General features: G+C 42.8%; 1 protein-coding gene across 1 annotated transcript; it reads left to right on the forward strand.

Moving 5' to 3' along the window:
• Nucleotides 1–1671: 1671 nt before the first annotated feature.
• CLRN3 (clarin 3) lies at nt 1672–11981 on the forward strand. Its single transcript, XM_082764394.1, has 3 exons — nt 1672–2004; nt 7751–7927; nt 10053–11981. The coding sequence occupies exons 1-3, from the start codon at nt 1776–1778 to the stop codon at nt 10325–10327; spliced, it is 681 nt and encodes a 226-aa protein (XP_082620520.1). The 5' UTR covers nt 1672–1775; the 3' UTR covers nt 10328–11981.
• Nucleotides 11982–15106: the final 3125 nt, after the last annotated feature.

Consider the following 15106-nt stretch of genomic DNA (forward strand, 5'->3'; position numbering starts at 1 on the left):
GCATGATTTATAAACAAAATAAAAATAAATTCAGAAAAGTGATGACATCAGAAGTATGATTTAAGTCCCATATAGTGAGGTATATACACACTAGGCCATATCATATGAAAGCCCAGTTATACATCTCAGAAATAAAATGCACTGATTTCAAATCTGATTACTGCTTTAAAGCTTTGAAACAAAAAATCCTAACACTAAAACAATTACAGCATTACTGGATTCCCAAACAGCCATTTTCTCCTCCCGAGAAGTTCTTTGCCTTTTCAAATTCATGAAACTTTAATCTCTCCTAATCTTTACCATACAAAACAGGCGAGCTTCAGGAATACATCTCAAGAGGCTTGTTTAGCAGCACTGTTGAAAGAGACTGCTTTCCAAAGGTTAGATTCTATGATTCTATGAAAATCAAGGTGATTCAGAAGCACGGCTTCAAGACAGCAAGTAATAATGATGTTATAATTAAAAGAAATAAGAGCTAATAGAATATTTTTACTTTATCCTGACAAGAGATACTAAATCAGGTTTCACACTTCAAACAAACAAAACAGGAAACTGAATAGCCAGCTTACTTAAAATTCTAGAAATTCAGCTTCAATCTTATTAATAAGCAAAGTATTTTCTGGTTGAAATCGTGATATTGGTGTCTTATCTTTTTTTTTTTTTTTTTTTTTTCTCTCTTTTAAGTCAATTTGGGCAGAAATACCCTCCTTGCTCTGTAGCCCAGGGCAGATTTCCCTCAGTATTTCTTCCTTTACCTACCCACTACCACACTGAAATGAATCCCTATTTAAGGTATTTGTTTCCTCCCTGTAGAGCACTTAGGCTCGCTAGCAAATAATGCATATTTCATGTCTGAGCTGAACAAGAGCTGAAGGCTGAAAGCCCCATTGGTAGAGTGCAATCAAAGATCATTACACATTTAAAGCAACTGATGCTTAGAGAAATTAACTGGAACTTAGCAGAGTCCAAACAAACAAAAACAAAACAAAGCCAAAGCAAGGAAAAGGGAATAGTTATTGTGGGAAAACACATGGAATTTAATTAGGAATTAAAGCTTTTCCTTCGAAAATAACTTGTTGATACTACAGAGAAACTCCTTACCCCCAAGGAGCCTGGAGCAACCCAGACTTTTTGCAAAGAGCATCAAGTATTTAAGAGGCCTCAGAAGAGAGCTGTTAAGCAGGAAGGGGACCTGGACAGAGAAGGAATATTTATCAATCCTCACCATAACAAATCAGAATCTATCCCTCACTTTCAAAGTGGTCTAGATATAGAGCTAGCAAAAATTGCTTCTCAACTAGGTATGAGCCTTTCATGAGAAAAGGCAAGAACAATAGGGAAATATTGTTGGGGAATGAAAATCTTCTAGAAAACAGCAGGTGAACTGGGAGACATGGACCTGCTCTCTCTGGGCTCCAGCAGAGCTCTGGAGATCGGGGATTTGAGCAGCTTGACTGCCCTCAGTGCCTTTCATGGGGCAAAGCCGCACCAGTAAACCCAGTACGTCACCTGCTGATGGTAGCCCTGGTGGCAGATCCCTCCCGGCCTTTGTCAGGGGAGTTTGATTGCAGCCATGGCAACGCCTTTCCTCCAGACCAAAGTTCAATTATTTTACATTTTTATTACTGCTGCCGTTTGCTTAAAGTTTACCAGGATAGCGTTCAGCTAGCACGCAGAGCAGATTCCAGAGAGTGAAAGGAGAAAACCACCTCACGCCAAGCAGGGCTGAAAGGAAGAAAATCCCTTGAACCCGTGGAAAATTTCTGTCTGCCAAAATGCCGACCAGAGAAAAGAAACTCATGTTTGGAGCTGCTTTTTTAACCAGCGTTTTATCTTTTGTGATCATTTGTGTCGTTCTCGGAACCCAGAGATGGATCAGCAGCACAGTCTACTTTTCCCAATCAAACAGCAGCACTTCGGTAACCGTCACCTACGGACTTTTCAGCGGCACCTGTGCCTCGACCATCCATGGTGGAGTTCAGGTTTCAGACACTAATTTCCAAGGTAAGTGGTGCAATGCCTGGCGATGGAGGGCAATGGGCAGGCTGCACGGGGGCACCCATAGGAGCAGCCCGACCTTCTTGCACCCGTTTGGGGTTGTAAGACACTGAGGGAACGCAGGAATATCTACAGACCAGCTCAGGGATTTAAGTGGTGTAAAATCAGACCCCAAAATAGTAGATAAATGCTGAAACACTCTTGCCGATAGCACCTTCTGATTATCTGTGACCTTAACCTACGCCTCTGAAGTTAAAAATACAGGGTAGGAACTCTGTGTGAAATAGATTTTAATTTTCAGAAGCTCTAAGTGAAAAATAGGAAAGCAACACTCTATTAGCATTTCATTAAAGGATTACAAACCTCATTTGGTTGCCTTTAAATTTCATTATGTTAAATTAATTGTTTGATTTAAAACATTTTGCCACCTACGATCAAATTAGCATCATTTTAATAGAAGGTTCTGAGAGGAACTGCTTAAGGGAGAAGAACCAAAAGTGTAAAGCTAATTTAGACAGATATGGTGTTTATACTTGTGTTTGACCTAAACTGAAGGAAAGTATTCCTTTTATTTCTTCTTTCAAGACCATCCCATTCCAGTTTTAAGTGATATTATTAAACTGAAGCATTTAATATTTTCAAAATTTTTGCTTGCTCTTTTTTTTTTTTTTTTTAATAATAGTCTATGAAGCATGTAATACAACATAGCTCATCTTTTATAAGTCCTTTCTTCCCCCACCCAAGGCATAGTTTTCAGGTGACGCCTCCTCATCACGACTTTCCAAAAATATCCAGGATAAGATTTTGAATCCAGGCTATTAGAATAGCACTTCAGCAAAACAAAACAAAAACAATAAACAAACAAAAACAACCACAGATTCAAATTAAATGTTATCTTTTGTTGATATGTAACACGGCTTTTTTGTGCATCTACGGTTCTTAGTATTTATCCCCAGTGGTAAAATTCTTACCAGAAGGAGAAAAATTAAAATGGTTAAATGATTAAATAGATACAAAGAGAACAGAACAACTGAGGGACTAGGGAGGAGAGATGCTACACAGGAATAAAACAAAGGTAAAAAATAAGGGGAAAAGTAGGAAAAGTAGAAGGGGGCTTACCTAGTGTGACCTTTGAGAAAGTAATGACAGAAGCATAAAAATCCTAGTATGTGGAACAAAACATGAGAAAAAGCAGAAGAGAAACAAGCAGTGATGCATACGAAATACAAACCGCAGACTCGATTCTGATTTCACAAAGTTCAGCCAAGATGCATTTATGCACAAGTCTCTCTGCCTATGTTAACAGAAATATTCCAAAAGCCCAAAGGTAGATAAACCTGGGCACTGCTGCAAGGTTCAAGGATTTGCACCCATTTTCTGTATCTTTGCTGCACTTTGGGTTCAAAGCTGTAATGCCTATACGCACTTCTGAAAGTGAAAAAAAAGCAGTCAAAAGAAACCTAACTACAATTTGGAAGAGCATATCAGATAGTTTTGAAATATGAGATGTACTTTAAGATTTTTATTTTTTTTTTCTTTTTCAGTAGGCTGTAGTCTATCACTACAAGCAAATAAACCACCCAGGTAGAACAAATCAGATCTAAGCCTATGGAAGGTTCCCATCTCCCAGCTCTTTCCCATTGCATTTTTCCCATTGCATTTAGTACAGAAATTGTATCTGTAAAACAGGCACCTGAATTACCACAGTGACAGAGCTATACCGTGCAAGCCAATTGTCATAGTAGTGATCAAATTTAATGAAAAAACTGAGTATAGCAGTGTTCCTAGTAAAGCATATAGAAAATATTGAGATCACTGCCTAACAAATGTAAAATCACAAGTCATTCAAGCCAATGTATTTACAGTCATATCGGAATAATCAGAGTAATTTTTAGAAAATCAAATATACACTTATAAAAATAGTTTATAGATGATTATATCTCCTCATGCCAGTTGGCTCTAGCCCCAGACTTTGCTCCATGCAGGCAGGCTCTTGCTGATTTTAATAGGGTGCCATGTGAAAACAGGAGTCCACCCATGCAGAGCTGATGGCAGGGCGAGGATGCAGTCTGGCAGGAATTTGGGGCACGTGTCTTGTCTTTCCTTGCACAGGAACTAACACCAGCAAATCCCAGGGTCTGGGCACTAGCACCCTGTAGATTTTAATCACTGTTATAACAAGCATCAGTAAACGATTCAATTCTTTGCACGGTCTATGTTCATTTGGTTTTTGGAGGTGATTTTTTTTCCAGATTTAATTTTTTGTGCTCTTCATTTTGGAAATGTCATCATGATTCTCACATATAAGCCATTTATAGATGAACAAATCAAGTGAGCTTCAGGAATTACTGGCTGTTTTCAACAGCTGCTGAAAGAAATACTTCATCCATAGTCTAAATGAAGATTTGCCCCCATCCTTCCCCAGTTCAGTCAGGCATATCTTCAAGATAAAATAAACTCATTTAAAATTAATTCTTCGGCTCTACGCTAGGTACAATTGCCACATTTTGTATGAAGTAGGATTCCAAACATTCTTGAAACAGGAGAAATACTTCACAGAACTGCATGCATACATACTATTTTATGAACTGAAATAGCCAGGTTGTCCTAAGACAGTAGGATGTCCTTTAGTAAATGGATTGCCTGTACTATGGAGAAATGAATTGTCATGAATTCTCCACTCTGACATCTCAAGCAGCAGCAGGCAGCGTTATGAACACCCTTATACAGCACAGCATGATCTGGCATTCAGCAAGCATGCCCTGATGAGGTCTCTGGGTGTTTTCCAGATGGCACTTTCGTATTTGGGTGTAAATCAAGGAGAATGAATGGAAGTCACAAAATAAATACTGAAGAGTAATTCAAAAAAGATAAGTTGACTACTTGTTAGCAATAGTCCTGGTTGGCTCCAGTAAAAGACCATATGAAAGCAGATTATCAACAGCCTTTACAAAAACAACAACGTTGTTTTCAAAAACCACACAATGGAAAGAAGTTTTTGAGCATAAACATGAAAGACAAAAAAAAAAAAAAAAAAGGAGTACAGATTCCACAAGTATACAGTGCCTGAGTGGCACGGCCAGGGCAGACCTGGGGACGAGCAGCATGATCTGGCCAAACATAGACATTAAGTAACGTCATTTCCTAGAGCCTTCATTAGCCTCTTTAGTCATTTGTCTCCGAAAGGAACAACCTATTCACGTAATAGGTTGCACAAGGTCTTTTACAACCGTGCTCATTTCCAAGTCAAACACAGAAAAACAGTGAGCAAGGTGCAGGGAGCGGCACGCCCGGGGAGCCCATCAAGTTGGGTCAGCTGGGCATCAGCAACCAGCGAAACAACCCACACCCAAGGAAGTCTCAGAGATTCACTACAGCAGAGGGGAATCAATTCATTTTCTATATTCAAAAAAAGAAAAAAATAAATAAAAACTTGAAAATTGGTGGAACCAGAGTATTCAACAAAGTTCCCATCAGTTTCAAGGTAACCTCATAAAAAGTAAAAAGTTAATTTGAACTTTTTTTTTGTTGTTTAAATGAGCAATTCATTCTATGTGATAAGTGATCAGAGATCAGTGAAAGCTGCTAAATCTACACTGCTTCAAAAAGGCCTTAAGGCTGGCTTGAAGCCTTTAAGCCATTCACAAACAAGTCACTAAAAACTTGGGAAATTGAATCTGGCCACACAAGAGTTACAGATGAAAAAAAAACAAAAGAAAATGTACAGAAAAATAAGGAGAGATGGTGGAGGCAAAAACCTCTGCTTTCATTTTGGAATTAGGCTATTTTATACTGATGCGGAGGTTATCCTGTTGTGGGTTATTATAGATCAGATTCAAGAAGATCAGCTACTGTAGAGTCCTCTAGTTTGTTTTATTTAGAAAAAAAAAATTCTGCCACCATGAAAACAACATTTTATTTAAAACCTTTAAAAGTCCTGAGCTGTTGCTGGCATGCCTGCAACAAGTGGAATCTGGCAAAATTATATCCCTTAAATTGCAGCTCATTGTCAGGGATGAATGAGGTCCATGAAGGGGTGCCATAGATGTAGCCAGTCAACTCTGGAGATGTTCTGAGTGATAAAATTAAGTGAGGCTGCCAGAGGGAAATTATCCACACCTGCCTGGTTCAGCTCCAGACCTATTCCTTGAGGTAGGCAATACCCCAGCAGTGAGGCTGCTTCAGCACAAGCACGCGGTGCAGCTGGTGTTGTGCTCACCTCCATTTAATTGAGTGATGTCCCCTGAATGCCTCTTTCCTATTCTTCTAGGAGAATTGCTTAAATTTGCATCTGATTTCCATAACACATCCTTACCTGCCATTTGCTCAAACAGAAATTAACTTCCAAGAATAAAGCGGTAAATGAGATAGCAGCTCTCCTTTTAATTTATTTCCAATAGCTCTTCGCTTTGTTCTGGGTGTTTATTTTCTTTTTATGTAAGCTTGTTATGTTTTTGCTATGATTTCTGCAATTTATATGCTAGATGAATACTGCAGTAAAGGCTTTGTATTAAAAGCAGCATAAAAGGGAAGTTTTCCTGTAGATGGCTGCCTATCACAATGCCTTTTGAATAGAGCATGAAAACACTGATGTCAAACTTGTTATAGGTTAAGGCAGCCACAGGCATGTTATGGATGCCTTTTCAATCTTTAAATTGAAAGGAAAATAATATATTTCAATGCAACTATACTGCAATTACACTTTGAGTATATTGCACCCATATTTGTGTCCATTATTATCAGCAGCATATCAAACAACTAGGAGGATTTAGGCAAAAAACAACAAAACTGGTGACAGTCCTGGAGGGAGGGACTGTACGTGCTGCGTGCCTACGGCCAGCCATGCATACAAATACAGAAACTACCCTGGAACAGCCTGCACACAGAAAGTGCAGCAAGCTGCAGCACGAGGCAGAGGAGCCAGGATGCTCGATGCTGAGGGGTGCAGCAGCTTCACATCACGCTGGTGGGGAAGCAAAGCCCAGGATGCACCCGTCCTCCACAGATAACAAAAAGCAGGAGATGCTCCTTTTAAAATAAATAAATAAAGGAGGAATTCTCCCCACCCATTTCTTTTCTGTGGGACAAGGCAAGAGACAGATCCAGCCGGGGTATGAAGAGCAGCTCAGTGGCCAGCCATACCTCATCCAGCCACGCTCAGACACATTTGTCCTACAAACACATCTGACCCTGCCAAGCTAACAGCTTTACTGGACTTGTAGAAGCTGTTCTGTTTGTCAGATTTATTCCACTTGAAGGGACTGCTGCTGCATTAAAAGGAAATAATCTACAGTTAGAGCCAAGTTTTAAATCAGGCATTTGTAGAAGTCACCAGACACCTCAGGGATGATGGGCAGGAACAGCTAGTTTCCTCATCAGGCTTACTGTAAAATTTCTGTCGAGCTTTGTCAAGATGAAATATCCTCAGAAATGTTAGGGAAGAGAAGTTTGCTACCCAGCCCACTGCCCATGAAGTTTGTGTGCCAGCAGGATTAGCAGACACGCACTTATTTCAGATGAAGATACCTTCATCCCACTGCAGATTTGGGTCCGTGTACTATGCCAAACCTACTGCTCCTGTTACAGCTGGGTCTCTGCAGCTCAGCCACTTCTCTGCTTATTAGCTTTTAATTACATCTAGCTGTGTAGCAGTAAACCCTTAGCTTGCTGGGCACATTTAAACACCCCAGGCACTGAATCTGTCCTCCCCTGGGTGAGACTGGGCACCCACTACTGAGCCGCTCTCTTTCAGTTGCAGAGCTGCTGAACAGCACCAGAAAAGGCATCAACGTCGCGATCATCGTGCTTCTGGTCCTCAGCTTACTGAGCTCCCTTCTGAGCTCAGGGTTTACGTTCACTAACGCTGTGAGCAATCCCTACCAGACATTTCTGGGACCCATTGGAGTCTACACCTGGAACGCCATAGGTGGTGAGTAATGTGTCCTGTACTGAACACTTTCTGCATGCTCTGCAGATTAATACTATATCCTCATTGATGCCAAGGTTAAGAAATATATATTTTATTAAGAGATATATATTGTAGCAAAATGCACAAAGTGATGCTACTGCACCTGTTGGGGTGTCACATCATGGCAAACATGATGCATATCAAGAACAGAGTAAGCTGACAAATACAATGTTAAACCAGAACAGAATTGTGTCCACGTATGTGACTACAGCACAATTTGTAATCTCTTAAAGACTCTGTACCCCTGTTTTATGGTATTTATAGCATAACTGTTCCTGGGTTACCTGCATTCCAAATTAGGCCTCTAAGGTCTAATCTGGGGGATGGATAATAGCTTCACTTCTGAAAAATGTGTTGAATCAAACACATCTAAACCAGCATTAACATCAAAAAGGAGGTGGTTAGAAGGGCTGAGTCACGGCAAAATTTATTTCCCTCTGTAAAAACACTTGCAGAGATCAAAATAAGTTTTAACATTCCCTAAGCAGAAAAAATGGTAGAGGTGCTGAGCTGTCAGAGCCGTGAACTCTGCCAAACAGCTCCCTGGAGGTGCAGGCTCTCATTCAACCAGCAGGCTTGCATCTGGCTTCTCCTAATGCACCTTGCTACACTCTTCATCTTGCTACAGTAATGACTGCAGCTCTCACACTCGATTCGTCTCAAGAGGATTATGCTTTCCTCTAATACTAGACTAGCACTGAGAGAAATTCCTTTTAAGACATCTGATTATGGGGTCCTTCAGCACAGGTCCCTCAGGCACGCTCCAGGTCCGCGTTCCCACCTCGCTTGCAGACAGCTCGGCAGTAGGGCCACATGCTGTGTGCTGGTCCCCAAAGCCCTCAGTGCTCTGCCTTGGCCAGAGTCTGACCTCAGGGAAAAGGGAATCATATTCAGGGATTAGAACAGCCCCAATTGTAGCAAGTACAGGTGTGAAAGCCACCCTACCCCAGCTGTGACTAATGCAGCAAGCATATAAATATAGATGCTAGAACAGCTGAGGATGTCTTGAAATGGTTAAAAAAAAGAGCAAAAACCCAAATTACACCATTACTCAACTTTTGGGACAAGCAGATTGGTGTCTCATTGCAGAGGAAAGCCCAGCTACCATTATGTAGCGTGGATCTGCAAGAATTGACCTGAAATGAAAGAGCTTGCCAAACGAAATATTAGTGAGAAAGTTGACGAAGGATTGTGGTTACTTTGTACAGCCCTCCAAGTGCAATGACCTGGAAAGTGTATCTTACCGTGGGCATATTTATTTATTTTTTTTTGAAAAATCATGCATCATTTGATATGTACCTAGAAGGATCTTAATCTCTGCACCAGATGGCCTGACATCCCAGTGTCCTCCTTGCTGAACCTCTGTCAGCAGGAGCACGGGTAGGGTGGTGCATCCAGAGGGAAGGAGCAGAAATATTTTCTTCAGTGTACAGAGGTTATACCTCTACTAGCACTATGAAAGCAAATAAGTAAAAAACATTACTGGGCTAAATATATCAAAGTAACCAAGCACCATCTATATTAAGGCAACTGTAGGAAATGGATACAGATCCAAGACATCTCATTTTGGCTCATCACAGTAGCTGGGTAGGAAAGAACCAAGTCTCCAAGTCTAAGCTCTTGCTCAGAGCTGTGCTAGCAATGAACTCAGACCAGGTTGCTCAGTCTTATCCAGTTGTTATACCACATATTCCATGAATTTGCATTCATATCAAATAGCCAACCTGCAAATCACCCAAGGGGTGAATATATTATATGCATCAGCACCAAATGCAATGGAAAAAAAAAAAAAAAAAAGGACTTTACACAGCCTTATCTAAAGATAGTCAATAAGAATCCATTCATTTTAGCAGAAGATAGTTTCCAGTGTCAAAGCATCCACCCTTCTAGATTGTACAAAAGTTCTTTAAATGCCCTCAGATTTTATTAACAGAAAATATTACTCCCATTTGTTCTAGTCCTGGCATTCTAACCAATTTAAGTGGAATCTTTCCAAGTAGCAATTCATATAGGTACTTAATACAAATATTTATAATACAAATAATATTATGTTTCCACCCCTAACATTTGCATTTGTATTTTCTAGGATTCTTCACGCTCATAGTCATGATACTTTTTGCTGTGAACGTGCAAGGCAACAACCTGTCTGTAGAGCTGGCCATCAAATGCGCTTCTACTCAACAGAACCATACCAGATCTAAACACAATTATGATTATTCCTACTGGATCCTCCTGCTTCACATTCTTTTTAGCTGTGCTACTATAGTCATCATTGTTTTCTACAGCTGCGCAAGGTATACTAAGAAGAAAGAACAGGAGAGACCAATTGAAAACGCATCCAAAGACGTCATTCTGTTCTAAGGATATCACTGAAAAGAAGGTGTAAAAGAAAAAAGTATTTAATGTGGACAATCATGGCCAATAATTTATGCACAAATTGAAGGTATGTGTATAGCTCAATTAACAAAATAGCCTGTTGCACCTCCAAAGCAGATTGATTCTACCTTACAATGCTATCTGTTATAAGCAAACATGCTGCCTAGACACCCCAAACAGAAATGCCAGAAGTGCCTGATGCCAGTGCCAGCCATTGGGCTGGGACTTGAGGCACTGCACAGGGATTTTTATTTTTTTATTTTTTAATTTTGCTAGAAGGATCGCTGCAAATGCACCTCTAGAAGGGAAGGGGCGGCGGCACAAAGAGCTGCTGGCCACTGCAAGCCTGAGGGGGCTTTTGTAGCCACAACCAGCCCTGGAGATCTGCAGCACGAGGACTTGGGGACAGCTTGCTTCTTCATGTGCTGCCTCTGCTTGTCTGAAAGCCACGTCTGTGCCAGCCCTGCTGCTGTACAGCACGGAGCGGGTGTTCCCACCTCCTGCTTTTGGGATCTTCTTGGCCACAGGACGGAGCTGCACTGATTGCACCAATGCTGGTGCGTTGGGAATGCAGCTCTGCTTTGCCCTTTGGGTCCAAAGGTGAAGACCAAAGAGACTGGATTGCATTTGCCCTTTGGCACCTCAGGGGCAGAAGCAGTGCGAACACAAGGACTGTTGGAGATGATGAGAAGTGGTCATGCAGTGTCAGTGCTTCATCCAGCCTGCAATTCTTGCTGCTACCCACTCCCTGCTCCAAGACCTTCTCCTGCAGGAAGTCACAACACTTCCCGGGCAAACAGGGGTGGTCTTGCAGCCCCCTTTGCACTTGAACAAGCCTCTTCACCACCAGTCACTGTGCCCCAAACCCCACAGCAGTGGCACCAATTCCTGGTCAGGCCCAGCTCGCTCAGAGCTCAGCTGGGGAGGCACAGCACTGTGCTAGTGAGGAGACTGGCAGCCTAAACAAGACAGCACAGCAGCCCCGTATCTAAGTTCTTTGTCTATAGAAACCTTAGCAGAACCTGATTGCACTCTATTCATAGACATTTGATAACACAACCATAAAACCCCATAAAGCCGCACCTGCGTTGGGTGGGGCTGTCTGCTCTCCCACAAGCTGCATTAGGCTGTCATTTTGCCCCCATGGAAACGCCAAACAATGGGATTTATTAGTGATTTAGGGACAACTTTTTTTCCATATTTACAGTGTAAATCATATATAATGCCTACACAACCACACACAACAGCAGAGCTGTGCAGAAGGGGTGCACTCCCATCCCACTATGCCAAAGGAAATTTAGCAGCTGAGAGTGACCTTTCCCTGAGCAGGGACACAGGGAACACACTGCTGGGTGAAATCACTCTCAGCACACATGTTCCTGGAGACGAGCACAGTGCAGAGTAGTCAGCGCCTGCTGCTCCTTTGCTCCATACCTCTGTAGCTACAAGAACAAGTTTTTATTGCACCTTTTTTTCCTTTTCAATAGGATTTTCACAGTCACGCTTGGTGTCTGTCCTATGATGCAAGAGATATTCATAGAAAAATATAGCATCTCTGGGGAGAGTATGAGAAGACATACAAGGCGACTTCTTACTATTTATGTCAAAAAATAAAGCTTCAGCATTAAAGTGCCCTGTACTTTTTGCAGCTGTGCTCTTTCAAAGGAATCAAAGCAGAGTGCCTGTTTTGTAAGCATTTGACTAAAAGTAAGATGAGGCAGTGTGGCGGGTGTATAAAAGAGGGTTTTGAAGACTTGAGGAGTGGGATGGGTCAACATCGCTTATTGCCTTATCTCCCCTCCGTTGCTGACAAGAACCATGCCTAGAACTGCCTCTCACTGCTGTAAACATTTCAGCTAAAACCTCAGATATTTTGCACCCGCGAGCTAAACTGGCGGGAAGTCAAACATTTGCCAGTTTTGCTTTGGCTGCAAAAATTTTCACACAGTTCCAGCACGCATCTGTCACCGTAGCGCTCCGCCAGCATCCATCACGCAGCACAATTATGCTCGTATCAGGCACTGGCATGGAGAGAAATGAAGTCGTAGCAGAGTAGTGTCGGAGGGGAGGAGGCCCCTGCTCTAAGGAGGAGTGGCTCACCATTGCTTCGGTGCTTCTGTCATACTGAGGGGCTGTCTGAAATGGAAAAAAAAAATGGAAAAACGGGAGTGATTCTTTTAGTAAATGTTCCCATTTCTGGGTGCTGCAAAGGAGGCACAAACCATGCAGGTCACAGCACAGGTGAGCTCACCCAGCAAGGGAAGCACAGCAGCAAGAGGCAGCAGGTGATGGACGCAGATAGACACTACAAAATTCTCTGTTTCCCCAGAAATATTTCTGAATGGGGGCTGTGCAGGGTGCTGAGGCATGAGAAGGAGAGCTCCTGTTTGTAAAGAGGCCATAAAACTATCAGCTGTTGGGTAACTGCCTGGATCTGAAAGCACCTGCTCCAAATTAAGTTACAAAATATGAGCCCCCTGGAATAAAGTCACTTGTGAGAAGAGAGCTGAGCGCACAGAGCTCTGCAGGCAGAGCTGGCCTGTGGCACACAGGTACATGGGAGGAAAAAGCAAGAAGTCAAACAGTTTAGGTATCTATTTCCTGCATCATAGTTCAGTAAGAGGAGATCATGCATGTCCTTGCAGCCCACTGCTACCAGATGAAGGGGGAGGTGGGGGAAATGCAACATAAACCAACCTTGTGATTTGCTTTTAGGATATCAGACAGGAGTTGGTCTGGCTCTAGCCACCCAGCCAGCCTTTGAAATGAATGGAGCTGCATTCAGTGCATTTCTCCTCCTAATGAGAACAAATCCTGGCAGTTTACCCTTAGGTTAAAAAAAAAAAAAAAAAAAAAAAAAAGCTTGCACTGTCAGCTTGATGCACTCCTGAAAGAAAAAAAAAAAAAGTAATCAAGCTCCCATCTTATCTAAAACCAGGGTAATTTTACCCACTCATCACTTGCCAGCAGTTGAGGCCAGGAGCGATGTCTGGCTGGGTCCTGGGAAGGTTCAGGGATGGGGCTGGGCATGGCTCCGGGTGGTGCTGAGCACACTGCCGGGCACACCCAGCACCACGCCTGCCACCAGCATGAACCTGCAACCCACTGCAGCTCATGGAAGCCCTGCTGGGAGCGTGGCAGCTGGAGAGGAAGGAGGCAAGGAGCATCCAGCAAGACCTCTGCCCCTCCTCTGAGGGACAGAGCAGGTCCCTTTGTCTTTTTCTGCCCAAGCAGAAATCCACGGCCACCCCTCACCCCCCATCCACACCGTCTGCTCTAATACCCACCCATCCGAGCAGCAGCAGTGGCTAAATGAGTCACCTGCGTGCTTCTGCTAGAGTGGTCACAACCAAAACACCGAACAGGTATTAAAATAGCCAGATACAACATTATCTGGTCAGGAGTTCCTGCTTCAGAAGCTGTTTCCTATTAACCCCAGATCTGTTTTAGCTCTGTGGTTCACTTGAAAAGTTTCAACTTGTGTAAGAATTGCACCAGCTCAGCAACTGCAGAAATGCTGAAAAGCAGCAGCTTTTCCTTTGAAAACGTGGAAGATCCACGATACCCAGTTACTCAGTTACCTTAATGATTAGCAGCAGCTGAAAACATTTAATAGCACACACCACAAACCTCACAGCAGGCAGACGTAATAATTTTTGATGTCGGAATATCTACTTGACAACATGGCAGAAGCTAGTTAACTTCACAATTATAGAAAAAAAAAAAAAGAGCCAGCATGGCTTTGCTGTTAGCCACAGGCAAAGCAGCTCAGTCAATAAAACCAATTCCTGTCCCCCAGGAGCAATTCTGCTAAAGAGTCATCCGGCTCATGCTATTTAAAAATCTCTGCTCGCGGGAGAGCTGCCAGAATTAACAATCAATGTTCTAAATCAAGCGCGGCATCGCCGACGCGGTAATGATTTTTATTATAGAAGTATCAGAGAATTAAAAATAAATCTCTCCCCCAGCCCCAGGGCTGTACAGCAGGTCTGGACAGAGGAGCCTGAAGCCAGCACGGGATGAGCAGCAGCGTGCCCCAGGGACACTGGCTTTTGCCAAAGTGACAGGGGACAAAGCACACGACCACAGCTTTTTCCCTGAGCATCCCTTCTGCAAGGGAAGCTTCTGTGACAGCTCCTCAAATATAGGCCTGCTCAAAGAAGTTTTGCAGGAAAATGTGCAGGAGAGCTTCAGCCTGACACTCATACAAGCATTTTATTCTCATGGTAACACATATCAAAGACCAGGTTGCAGTACCTGGCTGGATGTGAGGTCCCTCTGGAGGGGACCTCTGCCACAGAAACCCCAGAGAAATCCCCACTTGGGAAAACGTACTGCAAGGACACAAATCTTTTACCTGGATCTAATTTAAGTGTCCCTTCTCTGGATTTTTTTTTTTTTTTTTTTTCCCAATCAGTGCTTCAAGATCAGCTCTCTGCTCCTTTATCTTTTAAAAGCATCCTTGATCAGCATTACAACTTTGATGAGTGCCTCTCAAGTTCTCTTTTGGAAAGGACACAGTGGCACCCCTCACGTCACAGCGCAGCAGTGCTGGGGACAGGAGGAAAGACCTGGCAGGTGCACACATCTCAGCTGGATAACAGACCTTTGCAAAGTGAGATCAGTGTCAAAACACAGCTGAAAGGAAGGAAACCTGCTTAAAAACAGGCTCCAGACAGGCAACGAGGCTGCGACCTTCCTGCTCTTCACAGCACTCTCCAGAAGGGGCACGGCTCCCAGCAGAGCCCAGCGAGCTGCCCACTG

Source organism: Aythya marila, assembly GCF_965140915.1.
Source record: "Aythya marila genome assembly, chromosome: 7".
NCBI lineage: Eukaryota > Metazoa > Chordata > Aves > Anseriformes > Anatidae > Aythya > Aythya marila.